General features: G+C 45.8%; 1 protein-coding gene across 1 annotated transcript; it reads left to right on the top strand.

The window, feature by feature from the left end:
* The first annotated feature begins 569 nt into the window (after positions 1 to 569).
* Positions 570 to 17,912, top strand: LOC121833171. Its single transcript, XM_042286285.1, has 3 exons — positions 570 to 733; positions 13,032 to 13,212; positions 17,502 to 17,912. The coding sequence occupies exons 1-3, from the start codon at positions 570 to 572 to the stop codon at positions 17,910 to 17,912; spliced, it is 756 nt and encodes a 251-aa protein (XP_042142219.1).
* The last annotated feature ends 461 nt before the right edge of the window (positions 17,913 to 18,373 follow it).

The raw sequence follows: 18,373 nt of genomic DNA, 5'->3' as shown, positions 1-18,373 counted from the left end.
TATATAACAAATACGCAGGACCCTACCGTCGACGTCCTCGGAACCGTGCATGCTGTCAAGAATGTAGTCTTTTTTTGTCTTTTTTGCCCTCCGTCGGAGATTTGCAAACTCTTCTTTCTTTCTTTCTTTTATATACTCTTTACTTGCTTAGCTTCTAGTTATTTGGAAACATAAAATGTCTCTGGTGCACTTAATTAACAAGTGGGACACTTATATCCGTCACTGTGCGAAAATTGCAATTTCACTCGTAGTTACCGTACTTGTTCACTCGTTCGACGGTCGCTGTAGAATTTTCCACGTGACATTGTCGAGGCTGGCGTGGCCTCTACAGTGCTACAGTCCCGGACATCGGTGCGAGCGTATAGCTTTGCCTTGTGTCTTCTATTCCTACCACCTCGTGCACGTTGTTGCGAAGCCGCACTGCGCGCCGAAGTTTGCGTACGACTCGTGCCCCCTACTTTGCCCGCGACTTTATACAAATTTTGAAGCGGGTAATGCACGAAAAAATATGGCAGCTCGTTTGGCGTCCCTAGGCTTTTGCGGCCCCTTTCTTACTGCGTCTACCGGGCATGACGGTGGGTGTGGCAGTGATGCTGTGCGTGTCCCGCAGAATCGACCTGGTGGTGGCCCACAGCAGCGCCATCTACCCGAGCCTGAACGTGATGACCCGTCCGGGCATGCCTGCGGTGGGAGGCCTGGCCCTTCTTGCGCCTGCGGGTCACCAGCTGGTGCGGTAGGTCTCCTCTCTGCCGCATTTCTTGCTTGCCAGGGCTCTTTACGCAGTACCGCCCATAGCCCGCCACAGGCCGGGAAGAGCGGGGCAAGCTCCTACCAGAAGGTCCTCTGCCCTTTCTGATTCAGCGGTGCGAAAGTCAAAGAGGAGACGAGTGGACTTGCCTCCTCTCCGCCTTCTCTCCTGTGTTCATTCACTGAATGTGGAGAGGGTGAAAGGCTTTGCGGGAGGAACTTGTCCTGATTTTTGACGTGAAACATTCTTTGGCTAGGTGCTCGGCGTTTCATGAAGCCCGGAGGAAAACGTGGCTGCAAACTGTACCGATTGGCCGACCGGTGGGAGAGGAGGAGTTAGGTGCTCAATGCTGATTGGTTGATGGGGAGGTCGTGTGACCTGGGGTGGAGTGAGGAGAGGAGGCAAGGTGGAAGAGGAGGCGTGCATTGGAAGGTTCTGGAAGATTGGCAGGTTTATCATTTTAAAGGGGCACTCAAGTGGTTTTTGAGTTTGTGTTTTGATGACGACAACTGAATCTAGACGCCCCATGTATCCCTAAAAACCAAGAAAATATAGTCATACGGTGATTATTTCTTTAATAAAAATGTAATTAAAGACCGCCGAATCTCGGATCCATTCGAAAACAAAACCACTCTCATTGCTCACCGCTCGCATATCAAAACGATCTCAGGCCAATGGCATTGGACGACGTTCCGTCGCGCAGTGATTTCGAGGTAGCCGCACCGGCCGAACCTCTTTGTCATTCGAGCTTCGATCATGGCGGAGTTCTCTACGCTCGAGGACCTGACGCCGTTAGTGGTTGAAATTCTTCGGCAGACAGCCGACCTGGGGATGATTTCCTACGACGCCACTTTGACGTGCGATGTGGACGATAGCAGCGCTTCAGAGTCGTGTTCCGAGGACTACGAAACGCAGACCTTTTCGGGCGTTCTTCGATTTGCGGTTGGGGCAAGCCGTAACCAAACAGACGTTTGGCATCGAAGCGTAACTTCTGGTACGTGATGTCAAACGATGTCGCAACGTTGACTTTCGCCTCGGGAGGATGGCAGGCTGGTTCAGACATGTGCAACAAGCGCGTTACCTACGACTGCGTCCGTTGCAACCAGAGCGACTGGAACGACCGCTCTGCGCCGCGCGTACACAGACCTGCAACCACTGCAACAAGCGCAGAGGGTCAGCAGCATGGCGACCGCTTCTACGCCGCCGTCAGCTTCAGTGGCACCTCTAAAAAGGGGACGCAGACAGTTTTCTATAGCCTAAAGCTTTATCATTTTTTTTTCATAATAGGCTTGCAGGGTACAGTGAATGAAAGAAAAGAAAAAGATTCAATACTCCATCTTGGACGATCACGATTCTAATAAACGACTTTGCCAACAGTACAAATATCGCCACACGCCTTTTCTATGATTAGAAATGACGAGATGTAATCTTAGCAGCGATATAGCAATGTAGAAATATGGTTTCGTGATCAGATAGACGTTGCGAGCGTTCAGGATTGCTAACATTAATAACTTTTCTCCGGTGATGAAAACGCGTGAAAATTCGCATCCTTGATACGGTACGCGCCAGTAATACCCTGAACTTGAGCACACGCATGAAATGCGCCAAATAAGAAATCCCGGCGATGTTCGAGGAAACAAATGCTTAGAAAGCACCACTGTAGTCGAAGTAAGCAAACACGACGGCACGGGCGTTTCTGCCGTCTGGAGAGTGCTGCCATGACATCGCCGCACGAGTAGGTGGATCTTCCCTTCTAGTACGTGCTGGGTTATCATAGCGACACACGACGAAAATTCACAGTCAAGGATAGCGCTTTTACGCGGAACAATGAGCTTTCACCACACCGTCCACGTCGACGATCACCACCGACGCCATGTTTGCAGATAGAAGAGCCCGGCACGACCGGCATGCAATGAGGCGCGAGTTCATGATACGTGCGCTTCCGCGCATCCCGAGGGAACGGGATATTCACCCCTCGCGGAGGAAGGCAAGATGAAAACATAGTCCTTTGTGAAACGATAATTGCAGTAGCGCGTATTCTAAACTAGAACTATTTTACGTCTTGTAAAATTATCACGCACAACATATCTAAATGAACTGAAAATTGTTTCTTAAGCAAACTTTACAAAGGCCGCCAGAATGTTCAAACCTACAATAATTTCATTGGTCGGCGCAGAAACAGAAAAGAGTCTGCACGCATTTTTTTTTCTGCGTGATTAATAGGTGGTTTTGCCTTCTAAAACTGAAGATACTCATTCACTGACACTTCCTTAATGCCATTGCACCAAAAAGTAGCTTCCCCCAAAACTACTTGAGTGCCCCTTTAAGTGTACGCATGCCACGTGTTAAATTATCCGACAAACATCGCCAGGAATGTAGGTGTTTGGTTGAACTGACTAGATGTGCTGCTAGACGACGACATACTTGGGAAGTAATCCGTTACTTCAAGTAATTTTGTAATTGAACATTACTTTTTTTATGACAGTAATTTGTAATGTAATTTCAATATAAAATTTTGTAACAGATAACTTTAATTACTCGTTAACTCCAAAAATATATAAACATAATAGGAAACTGGAGCAATATAAGCAAGCAATTCAGCAGCATAAAGATACCAAGTTTATCCAAAGAATGACCATAAAGAAGGCACAATTTTTTGTATGACCGGTCTCTAAAACTACTTGAAACATCTGCGAGGCATCTACAAACTTGCTAAAAACAAAGATCAAGAAAACAATGCCAAGTACTAGGTGTTGTTGCGCACCGCTAGCTTTGTCTGCAGAATTCCAGGGATTCATTTCCGGTTGCCGTAAACTAGCGGAGGGCGTGTGGGGTTGTACCTTTTGCTGCCTTTGTCAGCTTACAGGTGAATGCGGTGCACCTACATTTTTCTCTTAAAGGGGCCCTGCAAGGACTTTTTAACCGTTTCTTTTTAATTTGCGCCGAACCAGAGTACACCGAACGTAGTAACTTAGTGATACTTTTCTTTTCTCGAATTTCACCTTATTTGAAAATGTATAGGCAAATTAAAATTACTAAAAAACAAGCAAAAAATAACCACCTTTATGATGTCCCTGGTCCTGACTTCGGTGGTTGTGAACTAGAGGAGGGGTAGTGAGCTCAGCCAGCGCTCACGGCTGCCGCACTCTATGTCGACGGCTCGAGAGGGCGTCACTAAAGCATGTGCTGGATAGGTTGGATGAAGCGGGCGGCCAGGGTGGCTTGCATTGCATTTGCTGCACGACTAAACTTTAATTCAGCATGACACTTCATTGGCCACAAACGACAGCAAACACGGGGTAAAGTTCAGTTCAGAAGGGGAGCCACCTCGCTCTGCCAAACCGCCAAACGGTCAAACCGCAAGCCAAACCTGCTCGCCGAAGGCCTTTGGAACGCTCGGAACCATTCAGATCCTCTAGCCCAGGGGTGGCCAGGCTGACCCGGCCTAACAGCCGCAAACAAAACAACGAAACTTCCAAGAGCTGGAAGGGGGGGGCAAGTTTTTGTTCAAAGCAATAAACGAGACTCAAACTGCTTTCAATCTATCCGAGTCAAAAGCAGTCCAACTGTGCATAAGGTAGCAGTCCCACCGAGACTACCAAACCGCAACCTCTCTTTCAATTTAAAATGCGTTCCATTTATCTTTTTGGGGAAGTGCTCGTGTGAATGGGGGGAGGGGGGGGGGATGGGGTTGGTGAGGGAGCCGCGAGCCACGCTTTGACACGCAAAGAGCCGCAGCTTGGCCACCCCTGCTCTAGCCCATACAACCGCAGCGCTGCCGTGTACATCCGGGACCTTTCTACACTCGGCTCTTCACAGCAATGCGCGGCGTACGTCGGTACCTGATCCCACTACCCCTTTCTAATGTGCACCGCCTTTTCCACTGCTTGGTGGCGGGTATGCCGGGAGGTTATTTCTTGTTTCTGTAGTTTATAAACTGCATTTGTTTTTTTGTTTTTTATCTAAAAGTCTGAACAGAAACTGCTTTCATAAATAATTGAATTGGTTTGTGCCACTTATATTTTGTATTTCGACTAAAAAAAAGCTTTTAATGGCTCTGACCAGTTGTCAGGCAGGAGCTGGCCAGGACCAACAACGTCACGATGTCGTCGCACGTCGCGCGTTCAGTATTATGGTGCACCCCCGTAGATGGAGGAGGCTTCCGCAACATCTGGTTAAAATATGCCACCCTGATATTTACTGACTCTCTCCGTGCCCGCTGGGTTGTCCGAACCACAAGAGATGTGGAAACTGCAAAAAAGGTAGACATAGGTTTGCAGGGCCTCTTTAAGTACACTATTTTATTTTTATGAGGATTACCATAATGCAGGCGTACGAGAAATGCAAAGTACAGTGGCTGAGTGATTTTTCGAACTTCGCAGGGACCGGAAAAACGTCTGAATAATAGAGCAGTTAAAAAAATCAGCAGATTAAAAAACTTGCCTTTATTACGTCTAAGCGGGCTTTAAAAAAACGTAAATAGTGCCCTACTTCAGGTTACGCCTGCACACCTTGTTTAGGTTACACCTCCGTTTGCGTTCGGCAACTTTCTGTTACCTTGAGAATTGCGGCCTTCTTTTCTAGCATTAGGGTCGAGTACTTTCTGCGCTTCTTGGCAACAGATCGCAGTGGCGGAAGAACAGATGGGGCAATGACGTCCAAGCCAGTGTAGTCTGAAAACACAATTCACGGAGTCGAGATGAGAGGCGCAAATCCACTACTGCAATGGCGAATTAACGAAGCAAAATGGAAACAACAATGATGATGATGATGGTGACGTGTAGCTAGAGAAAAAAAGAAAAGCTGTACATCGTCACCTAGCAGTGTGACTTAGCAATATTTAAGTAGCCCTGCCAAACCAAGCCAATCCATGCGCAGCAAACATAAAATCAAAAATGGCCGCTTCTCGATGGTGTTTCCCGCTGATCGCTTGTGACGATTTTGTCCAAAAATTGATCTTTCGGATTTCAAGCTGTCCGAAACATTGGTCGTGAATATCCACTATATCTATCGGGTAGGTCACAGTTCTTTTTCTACAAATCCGAATTATTGGCGTCAGAAAAATCCGTTGGCGACGTAGTGCCACGGAACAGTTTTGAAAACATCAAAATTGCTTGTGATGTTTTCTTGACAAGTATGGGAAAAGTAATGTGAAATTAATTTGTAACGTAACAAGTAAAGTAATCCGTTACTTTTCAGGGAAAGTGATTCAGGGCGGGAGCTTTAGTCTCTCCCCCCCCCCCCCCCCCTCCCAGATATTTGGGACTGTTAAAGAGAACAATACGGGGAAAGAGGGCATGGTCGAGCTTATTTTATTCTGAAATTATTTATGCATATGTATAGCTACTGTCGCTCTTCACTGCATAAAAGATCGCGTAGATGATCATTGTTAAGGCCGGTTCTCACCATGCAGCGAAGCGCTGACGTAACGCTGCTCACGTGCCGTCAGGTACTTATCGTATGCCATGAGCAACAGTTTTGACGGTGCGATACAAAGCTGGTGAACGCTCCCGTCGGCGCTTGCTTAGCACGAGGTCAGCGCTAGGCTTGCAGCGCTCCGCTGCATGTGTGAACAGGCCTTTAGAAACTCGTTGTCAGAAGGCACTACTCGTCACAGGCTCGGTGGCTCGAAAGTTCAAAGCTATGCCTTTTCGACCTAAATAACTGTGTAAAAAATAATCAATAAATAGACATAACAATAAATGCAAAAATAAAAAGCTGTAGAGAAAAAAAACTATCAAGAACCTGCCGGAAGTGTTGTATTCTTGCATATTCAGAGGCCCAGAACTATGAAATAAGTTTCTCCTACCAAAAAGTGTACAGGCCAAAAGAAACAACCCAAAATGTAAAATGTGAAAAAAAAAAAAATTTATGATGCGCTAAACTTGAATAATTTTAGAAATCTTCTCCCATGAGTTAATTTATTCCTCAGCGTGAAAAAAACAATAAATACATTATTTTGTATTCTGCAGATGGTAATGATATGTACTGTCTCTGTTGTTAATTGAAATGCGATACCCCAAACAATGTAGGCGAAAAAAATTACCAAGTTTAGGGTATAATTGTCCGTAGGTACATGTTTGGATATTTATTCGAAACTCGTCTTGAACAACAATAATCATATATTAAGACGACATTCACCTAGGATATATATAGATCATTCTTAAAAAGTTTAACATCTCTATCATAAATAGCTTCGGCTATAGCGCGCTTCAAATATGGCACAAACGACAATTGTCAAAAACCCGTCGTCCTTACTCGCTTTTTCGGGAATCTATTTTTCTAACACCAAGCATGCCAGATGATTGAAACGGCATTGTCTTTCGCAAGGAATGCAACACCCCATGTAAAATTGCGAGAAAAAAAAAAAAATTACGAATGTACCTCACTGCTTGAATCCAAATGAAACCGCCCGCCGGTCTTTCGAAGTTCGTCGAACTTTTGACTTTTCAGGAATTGAGAGTTCGACAATTTTCGAATTCTTTAGATTAATAAGTTCGGAAGTTCGAAAATTATTGAATTTCTTAGCGCAGGAAGTTCGAAAAACTTCAAACTTTTTAGTGCAAGAAATTCGCAAGTTTGAAAAGTTCGACAAGCATCGAATTTTGCAGCGTAATAAGTTTGAAAATTTTAAAAGCGTCGAACTTGTTAGTTTTATAAGTTCGAAAATTCGACTTCCGTCGAATTTCTCAATATGGAAAGTTAGAAAATTCGAAATCTTTCGAACCGCTTGATTTGATCATCGAAACTTCGATTCTAAAAAAGTTTGCCGCATCCCTAGTGAGGACTGCTGGTGCAGAGGTGCGCTTGGATAAAGAGCCGAAACCTGTGAACGCGTTTCAATCGGGCGTTTCTTCCGAACGTCCTAAAATGGTGTACGTGCCTCATATCTTTCTGAGTTTAGTTTATTTACTGGTGGTCGAGGATGCCCAGCAAGTTTCTAATTGAAACAATATTGTTGGATCAATTAGCAGTAATGGAAGTGCTGCGCCAATTGCGCCAAGGACACAATCCTGCTACATGTGGCGCCAAATTGTCATCTTACCGAAGAATTGCGCCATGCCTGTACCGAGATGAGATGTAGCAATAAAAAATAAAAATTGAAGTGTTATCAGAGCGCGTTGCGGTACCGCAGTATTTTCCGCGCCGCAACTGTTACGCAAACCGAAACTGCGAGGGCGCATTATCATCATCATCATTGAAAGGAACAACGTTAGTAACATCTGAGACCAAAGCCGCAGAGGCTAAGCGAAGAACCATCCCACTGAGCAGCCTATTAAAAAAAAAAAAAAAAGGCCGAGCTTGTGGATGTTTTTAATGTTGGCCCGCCCTGTTCCCGTGCGCCAGCTACCAGCGAAGTCAAAGCTAGCGCGAGCCCAATGCTCTGTGCATTCCTGACTCGCGCGTGGGCTCGTGCAGTGTGGGCATCATTACGGGCTCCATGCGCGCGCTTGTAGCTTCGGCTGCGCTCGCACCGAAGCTGAAACAAAGTACTATAGTTGAGTTGCACCAAACTCTGGATGTGGTGCTGGTAAAGCCTCACCGTCCTTTTCGGAGCACAAAGCACTGCGCAACTCGCGTGACTGCGGTGTCTGCTCCGCGGGTGTCGCTTCTCTGCAGCGCGACGGTGCATGCCAAGGAGCGCACTCAACGGGTTAACTCGCCGTGATCCGATCGTGACTTCGCCAGCACATCGAAAATGAATCGGAATATTTGAAGCGAATATCAGATACCGCAACATTTGAAGCTGCTGCCCGAAAGACAACTCTAATCTGAACTAAAACATTCCACAACAGGGAGGGTCGTTAGAAGCTGCTGCAGATACCTTAAAACAGGGGTCTCAAACACGCGGCCCGCGGGCTGCATGCGGCCCGCGACTGGCTGAGAGGCGGCCCACAGGCAACCGGCTGCGAGTCCCCGTTTTGATGTCTCGAGCGCTAGAATGACATCTGTCATAGTGATCCCATCTCGTCGATTCATTTTCGCTCGAAAAGTATAGCTCTGCTCTTTTAGCATGGGCCCATATTTTATACTTCTCTGTGTTCATTTGCCCTTTGTTTCGCTTCATTTCTTGCTTCCCAGCTCTTTGTAATGTACAGAGATCCTGCTACTAGCCTGCAACCTCGAGCTATTCGTTGAAGGATGCATGTCGGCTGCACAAACTCTTGCTTAGCAGGAGCAAGTGCTTAAGATAAAGCTATGAGCTCGGGATTCTCGCCTTCAAAACAATATCACAACTAAAAGACGGGTATTTGTTCAGAGTGTTACAATACCAATTATGAGGAATCGAAAACTGTCAAATTATTGTTTTTTAAAGACATGTTCGCTCTCTTGTCCTATTAAAAATGCCAGCACGTTGGCGGGGCAGTGTATTTTTAATATCTGTTATCACATCAGGGCAGAACCCAAAGTAGTAAAAAAAACTAATCAGATTTAAAGATTTTGTCGGAAAAACTGTGATTTTACGAAAAGCATGGGACACGAGGTCTCTTCTCAATACAATCTTCTAACCCCCCCCTCTCCCCCCCAGTCGTATATTGGCCCTCGGTTTTTCCGGTGTGGGTTATCTGGCCCCCACACTCAGATGAGTTTGAGACCACTGCCTTAAAAGAAGTGCAGGCTGATAAAACTAAATATCCTGTACCATCAGAACTCAGTGTGTCATATTTAATTGTATTTTTTTATCTGACGGGCTGATAAATTTTATTTAAAAAAATGTTTTTTTGTGTTTACTATGTTGAATTTTATATATCCTGTCTTAAAAAAGGCGACTGGCACTGTGTTCCAATAATAGAGATGGGCTTTATATAGCAATGCAGCATTATTTCATTTTTAAGTAATATGCCAACATATGCCGGACCCTGTTCCAAAAGGGCCACTACCTGCTCCAAAACAACATTTTGCCTGCTACAAGGCCTGCTCCAAAAAGGTCAAATGGCACTTCCATCACTGTATTAGGAATTTAAGCACTCTAAAGTAATTAATGAACTAAGTATGCCGAACGTTGTCAGCTTTCCCAAATGGACCCTTTGGCTTACACTAGTACGATGTTTCCTTTTTTCTGCGTGACGCATACTTTTTGCAGGAATAATTTGGTCCGCTTTTTTAAGAAACTCCCAATAAATAGTTACCTTTAAGCTAATAACGTGCTGGGTGAAAAAGAGGATAATCCTCATATAAATGAAAACTAGATCAAAGTGTGGTGCGGGAGAGGCGCCGATAAAATATTAGTTTCACCTTACCTTGTTTTCGAAAAATTCATTGGTAATTTTCTTTTGGGGGTTGCAACCTCTAAAAGCAAGGAAACCATGCCATCATGTGCATATGCAAACTGCCAAATGCCATCAAAGCGTGTCATTTTCACATGTAGGCACCTGCGACACCCTTGTTTTCGTCCGAAGTATCGGCACGTCAGCATCAGAGTTCTTTTTTTATGACTTCATTGAGTGATGTTGCAGACAGTGATCTTCTGGTTGCCATTTGACGTAGCAATAAGTCCACATAAGCGCGGCATGCCATTATTCAAGAGCACGTAAACTTCTGCGGAGCAGATAGGAGTCGTAAGCAGAGAATACTCTGAGACTCTACACCTTTTTCACTTTTCTGAAAGCATGGCACGAGCGCAACCGCACAGATCGAGGGACCGCAGCACTAGAGCGGATTGTTAAAAGAATGAAATGAAAACGAGAGAGGAGCGCAAGAGCAGAGCGGATTTGTGTCGTGGGAAAGGAGGCAAAGGGCAAAAACAGCGAAAAACCAACAGCAACACTGCCAGCAAGGGAAATGGAACAAAGAACAGCCTCCCAGAGGACAGAGGGAGGAAAAATATACGTCTGCCGGCACAGCGTGCAGTTTCGTGTTCATGTTTTGTCTGTTTTTACCAGCGATTCTATTCGCCAGGATCGTCGTATGATGCAAGATACGTGCATTCCTACATCATGAAATGCTAACTTTTCATACATAGTTTCTATGGGCAGTTTGCATGGCCCACATCAAATCGTCATAAAATATGGGACGTCGCATTAACGGGATTCCACCGTATTAAGCAAAGTAGTCAAGTCACTGCAATTTTTTCAGGCCACACGCAACTTCCTATGAGTTGCGCAGTTGCCACCTCACAGATTGTGGTCAAACCACCAGAAGGGCCATTCAATGGGCATCTTGGTGCAACAAATGTGATGTCTGCTCTTTTTTATTTATAAAATATGGTACACACAACACATACATTCCTGTGGGAGTCCTGCGGAACTTGTATTCGGGTACCTAACGTTGGGCAAAACGTATCAACCAAGAATGTATCAACAATGTTTACCTTTTAACCCTTTGATGGTCGTCACTGTACATGTGCGGCAGTGATTACATATTTGAAAGTGCCCGCCTACTTTCGAAACTGCGCGCTAGCGGGAGATGTTGCTATTTGTTATGTCTTTGGCGAACTATAAACATTGTATTTGCTCGCTGTATTGCTTTGCTGGGCTATTTATAGATTTCAAATGCTCCACACCTGTGAGGGTCACTTCGCATACTGGCCGCTCTGGCGGTAGTGCCGATGGGAGCACTGGCTCTTCCAATTCGGACTTCCAACGCTTTTCGGATATAAATTCAGAGGATGAGAGCTCATCATTTGGCGGAGATGATCTGTAGTACCTTCGGTTAGTAATCTGAAGCCGCCGGAATGTCACGGAAGTGGATGCACCAAAATGAAATGGAATGGAAGAAAGGTGACAACTTTTCGCCTTTATTATTTTTATTTTATGCTCCTAAATCTAAACAGCTTTCAAGCACTACCATCTCCCGCCAGATAATTAAGAAATAACCTGCGCGTTGACCCTTTCTACATACTACAGTCGAGCCCGGATATATTGAATTCAAAAGGGATCGTAAAACAGGTTGATATATCGCTAATTCGATACACACAAATATGTTAACTTAAGCTCGGTTGAAATTTCTATGCCTCTCTGCTAATACCGAATACCGTGACAAACAGGACCTGACCAAATAGAGCATCTAAGAGCCGCTAAATACAGTAGAGCATAGTTAATAATAATAACTTTATTTTCCAAATGAATTGGAGGGGCAGAAGGGAAAAACGAGCCTGAAGCCCCATACGGTGACAGGCGCAGCAGCACAAGAAGAAGAAGAAGAAAAAAAAAAAAAAAAGAAGCGCACACACGCATATACATAAGAAAGACAAAAAAAAACTTCATCAGAATTATTATAAACACTACAGAGTAGACACTGTTGTAGCCCTAAAAATAATATTATACAGTTCAAACAAACAAGTAGATAATAGGTAACATAGTAGGCATCGATGAAGTGAAGATTGCACGCGGCAGTGTTTGTAATTGTTTACGGGTGCGCCTGGCCACAACCTCCACACAGCATTGGCAACAAAACACAAAAATAAGTTCAAAAAATGGAAGAATGGGGAAAAGCGAGCCGCATAAAAAAAACTCGATCCATAGAATAAAGTTAAACAAGCAACAAAAAGAAAGCTCACTAAATTCAGGCAGCAAAAAAAGAAAGGCAAAAAAGGGCAAAGCAATAATGGCAAAAGAAGGTAAACAAAGATAAGGCAGTCAAATTGTGATTGCTCAACTGTTGTCAACACACTCAACTTGAGGAAGACGTTTTTTCTTTTTTTTTGCTTATTTTACTTGTGGGTTAAGGAGTTGTGCAGCGACAGCAGTGTTGGGGAAAAGAGCGCACGCTATTGTTTCAACAGCGGGCACTCCCTGCCCTCCCATCGCACTCGCGTTCCTTTCCCCTTACTTTTGCCATCCTTCATGTTTATTTATTTATTTTCTTGCGTTTTTTTTTTACAACACTTCCTGCATATTTTTAATAATTAAAAAGCGCAACAGGACAACGGACGCAGAAGGAGACACAGACACAGCGCTGTGTCTGTGTCTCCCTCTGCGTCCGTTGTCCTGTTGCGCTTTTTAATTATTATGAATCACCAACTCGCCCAACTTTCTTTTCTACCCTTGCATATTTTTGTGCGCGCATGCTGGCATGGCGCCCTGTCAGCCCCGCAACATGAGCTATGTGCTCCCCGCCGACGCAGTCTGACCGCGGGAGAGGCGATGGGCGGTAGGGATGTTTGAACTGTTCAATATAAACAACAATTTGAAATACCCGGGTGTGATATAACCGGGCTCGACTGTAATACTTTGGAAAGAAAACCCGACTACTGGGAAACTTCTTTTTGGGAAAATAGCTCGACCATCAAAGGGTTAAAGGGGTGCTGGCTCTTAATTGAGCTGCCTGAATTGGTTGGCAGGGCCATCCGACCGCTGCCACTGATGCGGGCCTTCGCGGTGCACTACACGAATCCCCGGTACCAGGGCTTCATGCGGCGCCTGGGAATCGCCATCATGAAGTGCACCCGCAATCCCATCAAGCCCAACATGGAGGATGCCATCATGTCACTCCAGACCATGATCTTCTCGGACTACGACCAGGTAACATCTTGTGAACTCGGCTTGGCTACACATGATTTCGTAACAGACGAGCCCAGAATCGATGAATGTTCCCAAAAGTGCTCGTTTCGTAACGTCTGAGCATGGCAGACAGCTTACAAATTGGTTGCTCACATTTGTATGCACGCAATCTGTGACAGTCGCGAATATTGAGAAAGGACATCTAACTTTTTGCTAATGTTGAACTCCGCTCAGTAACGCTGAACTGTGTTCAACATTGTTGAATTGTTTGCGGCAATGCTGTGACAATGTCGAGCGCAACACAAAATTACCTTGTTACAGTCACCGACCAATTTTTCAGACGCCAATAATTCAAACTTGTTCGATATTCCGGACATCGACGGGGAATGGCGACTTACCCAATTGAATTAATACATATTAACAACCAGTTTTTCAAACAGTTTACAGCACAAAAGTTAAATTTTTTTAACTAAAATACAAGTGGCGACCGCCAATAGGATGCCATCTTGGATCTTTTGCTGGCTTAATCGTGGGCTTGATCGTGGCTTGATCAGGGCTTGATCAGGTGGGTTTGGATAAATTCGGCAGAGCGCTATTTGCATACAAAATGCATGCCATGGGACACCTAGCGGCAACCAGCCGCTACATGTCCTATGGTATGCATTTTATCTTTTGGCTTCGCATCATCATCGTCTTGGTTTCTTTGTTTGGTCGATTTTCCATCTCCAGCCAAAGCCAGTCGCCATTTGTGAACTGTGGAGTATGTCTTCGCATATTCACACCTACGTCTCGCGGTTTTCGACCTCATAGCCCCACCTCTTGCATTTCCGCCAGTTGCCCCGAAGGAGCGACGCAAGTACACTACAATGACGCTGGAAAGAAAAGCGGCGATTTTAAAGCTCCTAGATAATGGCCGGACGCAATCCGACATGGTGAAAGGGTTTTAGTTGCCCAAGCAGATGTTATCCGATTGCATGAAAAACAAGGAAAAGATTTTTTCTGCACTTGACAGCTCGCACAATAAGTACCAAAAGAGCGACCGAAAAGGCAAAAATCCAGCCTTGAAGGAAGCTCAGCAACTTTGGCTCAAAGGAGTTCTTTCCAAGAGCCTTTCAGCGTCAGGTGACACCCTCAAACAGAAAGCAGAGATTCTTGCTCTGAAAATTAACTTTGAGAACTTCAAGTTCACTGATGGATGGTTGCGTGGCTTTAAGAAGCGACATTGAATTTTGTTGAAAGTGTGCGGGGAGAGTGGAGTCGTCGACCAGATCACTGTCGTGGACTATCACTTGAACAAACTAAAGGCATTACTGCAAGAGTTTGCCCTCGAAGATGTTTTCAGTTGTGATGAGACCAGCCTTTTTTTCAAAATGCTACCGGACTGGATGCTGTGTTTTGACAGTGACTCTTGCATAGGAGGAAAACACGGCAAGGAAAGAATCACCGTCATGATCGGGGCGAAGGCGGTGGGCACCGAGAAGTTGCTGCTCCTCATCAGGAAGGCAAAAACCCCAGGTGTTTTAAAGGGATGCAAAGACTTTCTGTCAGCGACAAGAAAGTCCAACTCGGCGTTATCGGCTCGACAAAAGATTCAAGGAGTTTCAAAGATCTGGAGCAGCTTGCCGTGTGGTATTCCAGCAACACCAAGGAATGGATTACGCACTGCTTGTTCGAAGACTAGTATTTGCGCCGTCTGGACCGGGTGTTCGATCGCCAAAAGCAACATGTACGTAGTTATGTTTGTCGATAACTGTGGAGCCCAGGCACTGTGGACAACCTCAAAGCCATCCGACTTGAAATTTTGCCCCCTAACGCTACGGGTGTGCTCCAGCCAATGGACCAGCGACCAGCATACACGCCGCCGGACAAGACGACAGTCACCCGACTGATCGAGAACCCGGCCGTCTTCCGCAGAACCCTTACACAGCGCTTCGGAACTTAACTATGGTGCTTGAAGTACGACCACATCTTTTGGTCTTCTCTCTTATTTTTAAAATAAATTTATGCAGTCTAAAGTTGACGAAATACCTTTGCTCCTTCGTGGCATCTCTTTTGAGATTTCCTTCAGGACAAGTACAATTGGTGTCCCGGAACATTCATTTATTTAACCTTCTCCTCCACACCGAGTACCATGCCGAACAACAGGGACGATGCCCATTCTTTTGTACAACAGGAACAGCAACAGCAACAGCCCTCCATCGCATCCGTGGCTCTGAAACAGCCACCATTCTGGCCCGCTGACTCAGCTCTCTGGTTCACCTAAGTGAAGGCCCAATCCAACACTCGTCGAATCCCGGCACAGGTGACAAAATTTAACCACATCATCGCCACCGGAATCAGCTGAAGTTCGGAACATCATCTTGGTGTCTCCCGAAGGTGACCTATTCGACAAGCTCGAATCCGAGCTCATCCGACGCTCTTCTGCGTCAGAACAAAAGCACCTCCAACAACTTCCGACAGCCGAGTACCTGGGAGACAAAATACCATCCCAAGGAACCGCATGATGCAGCTCCTCAGTAAGAAAGCATCAAACATGGATGATGCTCTCCTCTATCAACCTCCAGAGATTTTCCTCCAGTGTGTGCATGGCTCTGGCGGACACTGGCGACATCCGACTCCATGACCTTGCGGCTCTCGTCGACAAGGTGCTTGAGGTTGCGTCTCCAACAATTGCCAACATTGAGACTTCGGCCCAAATACATTGTGTGACCATGAGTGCACCATCTGCATCACCCGCAAGTGCCGATTTCTGCACACTTAAGTCGGAGATACGGAGCTTGCAACTGGCCGTGGCTGCGCTCCACATCGAACGGAGCAGATCTCCGTGCATTTATTACCGGGCCTGCAGCCAATCTTACTCCAGGTCAGCTCCTAGTACCATCTGCTGGTACCATCAGACCTTTGGCAACCAAGCACACAAGTGCAAGCGCCACCCTGCTCAGCGGCGACGGGAAACACGATGCCCCAGCACTGAGTTTGGCTAGCAGTGCAAGCTACACGGGGTGCCGGCTCTTCTTTTTCAGGGACAAAACTACGGTTTTGCAGCTGTTGGTTAACACTGGGGCCGACGTCAGCAGCACAGTACATCGCAGTACATTACGAAACTTGCATACTTTCAAGCCTAAGTTGCTTTAAATTCGTACAAAGTTGCTGATCTGCAGACCCCAAGGGTCTGCTGGCCATGGCAGCTGCCGTACTTCCAATGTCGTCTTTCTCATTCCCGTTTTTTTCTGTTACACATTCAGCCCGCTTTTCCCCAAACACAGCTGCTTTACTGTACAACAACCTTTACTTGTTTCTCTTCACACATGTTTCCATCTCACTCATGGCCGCCCTGAGAAGGCAATTGCTTACGAAGAATCGAAGTGGCGTAATTGGAACATGCAATCATAACAAACTCTTGGACTTGCGTTAATAATGTAAATTCACAGGTCGATCAATTGCATCATGGGTGCATGAATGGTTTCTTAAAACTACCTAAAATCTCTCTACAAGCAGGTGGTACTCAACCACAAATAGACTTGGCTCTCAAGCTTGCAGATTTCGCAGCAGACGACCCCTGACTAGCAGACGACAGCTGACTCCCGCGTCCCGCACGTCTGGTGTAGCGATACATACACTCCTGAGGAGTGAAGTGGTTAGGGTTGTGCAGATAATCTAATAGTAGTTTCAAATAATACGCTATTTGATATTTGCTTCGAGACAAACTGCGATATTTATTCTTTTTTAGGTGTCAATCGCGGTGGGTTAGCCTTGTTGAGTGCGCTTCTCACCGAGCCCCTGTACTATTCAGCGGGGAAGTAATGCCCACAAAGCTCACGTGCTGTGCAGGTATTGTTTTCCTGCAGCACATTAGAGCTCGGCGAGAAGCACACTCAACGGGGCTAACCCGCCGCAGTTCGCAAGAGCATGTGTTAGGCAGTGATGTCTTAACAACCTGCGTTCATAATTCCTGCTTTTTTTGTCAAATTGGGAAGCTAGTTTGTAAATCCCCTCGATTAGGATAGCTGCAACAAATATGTTGTTTACATGCCACAGTTCATACATAAGAGGTAACTGAGCTTAGGTGTGAACGAGTGGAAGGTTAGAAACAACCTTTATAATTTCCGCAGGAGTTTTTTTTAATTAAGCATGGCACACGATAGTGAAAGGCCTGGAGAAACTATTTGATATTCAATTCGAAAATATCCGGCCAAAACCGCTGTTCGCTTCTACTTCGCTCAGAACTCAATGTACACTATTTGCACATGCCTAGAAATGGTATAAAGGCCTCTTGGGGTGTGTGCCAGAGCATGCCTTCCCTTCCACAGGCAGGGCACAAGATCAAGCAGGTGGCAGAGAGCGGCACTCCGCTACTGATTGCCTTCAGCGAGAACGACCGGGCCATTAACCCGGAGGTCATCTTTAACATGGTGGACCTGATTGGCACCCGCAACGAGGACCTCTGGCTCTACGACGCCGACGGCAAGCTGGCCAGAGAAGGTGAGCAGACTGCATATGCGGTTCTCGGTACGAAAGGCTCCCCGTCGGCCCTAGCCTCCCCGGTACAGAGAGCCGACGTCACTTACTTTATGCTAGGGGCACAAGATGCGTGCACACTACTGAAGCTCCCGAAGCTTGCCTGGGAACCATGCCACAGTGCTGAAATCAATGACTACAGTACGGTGGCAGTCTCGAGTCGTGTTGACCTGGAGTGGGCAAACTGGCAGATTGCAGTCTAGCTTAAGTCCTAGCGAAAACCAACATGCCTTTTGACCGGCTGTCAATTTGCCAGTTCTTCTGAGGTACTGTGTGTAAACATTGTCAGCCAATCGGAAGGCTTGATTCGCTTGTTTCTCCAGCTCGAGTGGACGCCATGATATGTGGCCACTCTGGGGACATTCATGGACTCTAACCTAGGCATTTGGTGCGAGGAATGCTAGTGGCTCTCCGTTTTTATACTATGGTTAAGTTTTCACATCGGTACAGCCAAATAGTTTTGTATATTTCTCAAGCTGAGTAAAGCCCAAGTAATCATGCAGCAACTGCTTTTTCTTTGCCAACAGGACAGAGGCGCATAAAAAATGAATGAATCCCGCATTTATATCTTCTAAAGTTTTGCGCTTCATTACGAATTATCAAAGTAAAATTGTCGGCTTGTCGTCACTTCATCTTTGCTTTTGGGTATCTGAAAGTCGGGCGG

Source organism: Ixodes scapularis, unplaced genomic scaffold, assembly GCF_016920785.2.
Source record: "Ixodes scapularis isolate PalLabHiFi unplaced genomic scaffold, ASM1692078v2 PGA_scaffold7__128_contigs__length_106722199, whole genome shotgun sequence".
Taxonomy (NCBI): domain Eukaryota; kingdom Metazoa; phylum Arthropoda; class Arachnida; order Ixodida; family Ixodidae; genus Ixodes; species Ixodes scapularis.
Note: the sequence above shows the minus strand (reverse complement) of the source record. Positions and strands in the feature narration are given on the sequence as shown.

Bases quoted from the DNA above. Each gene is read 5' to 3' on its own strand.
- LOC121833171 (XM_042286285.1), top strand. From the start codon at position 570: ATGACGGTGGGTGTGGCAGTGATGCTGTGCGTGTCCCGCAGAATCGAC. The intron at 734-13,031 runs GTAGGTCTCCTC...ATTGGTTGGCAG, and splicing joins GCGGGTCACCAGCTGGTGCG to GGCCATCCGACCGCTGCCAC. The intron at 13,213-17,501 runs GTAACATCTTGT...TCCCTTCCACAG, and splicing joins TCTTCTCGGACTACGACCAG to GCAGGGCACAAGATCAAGCA.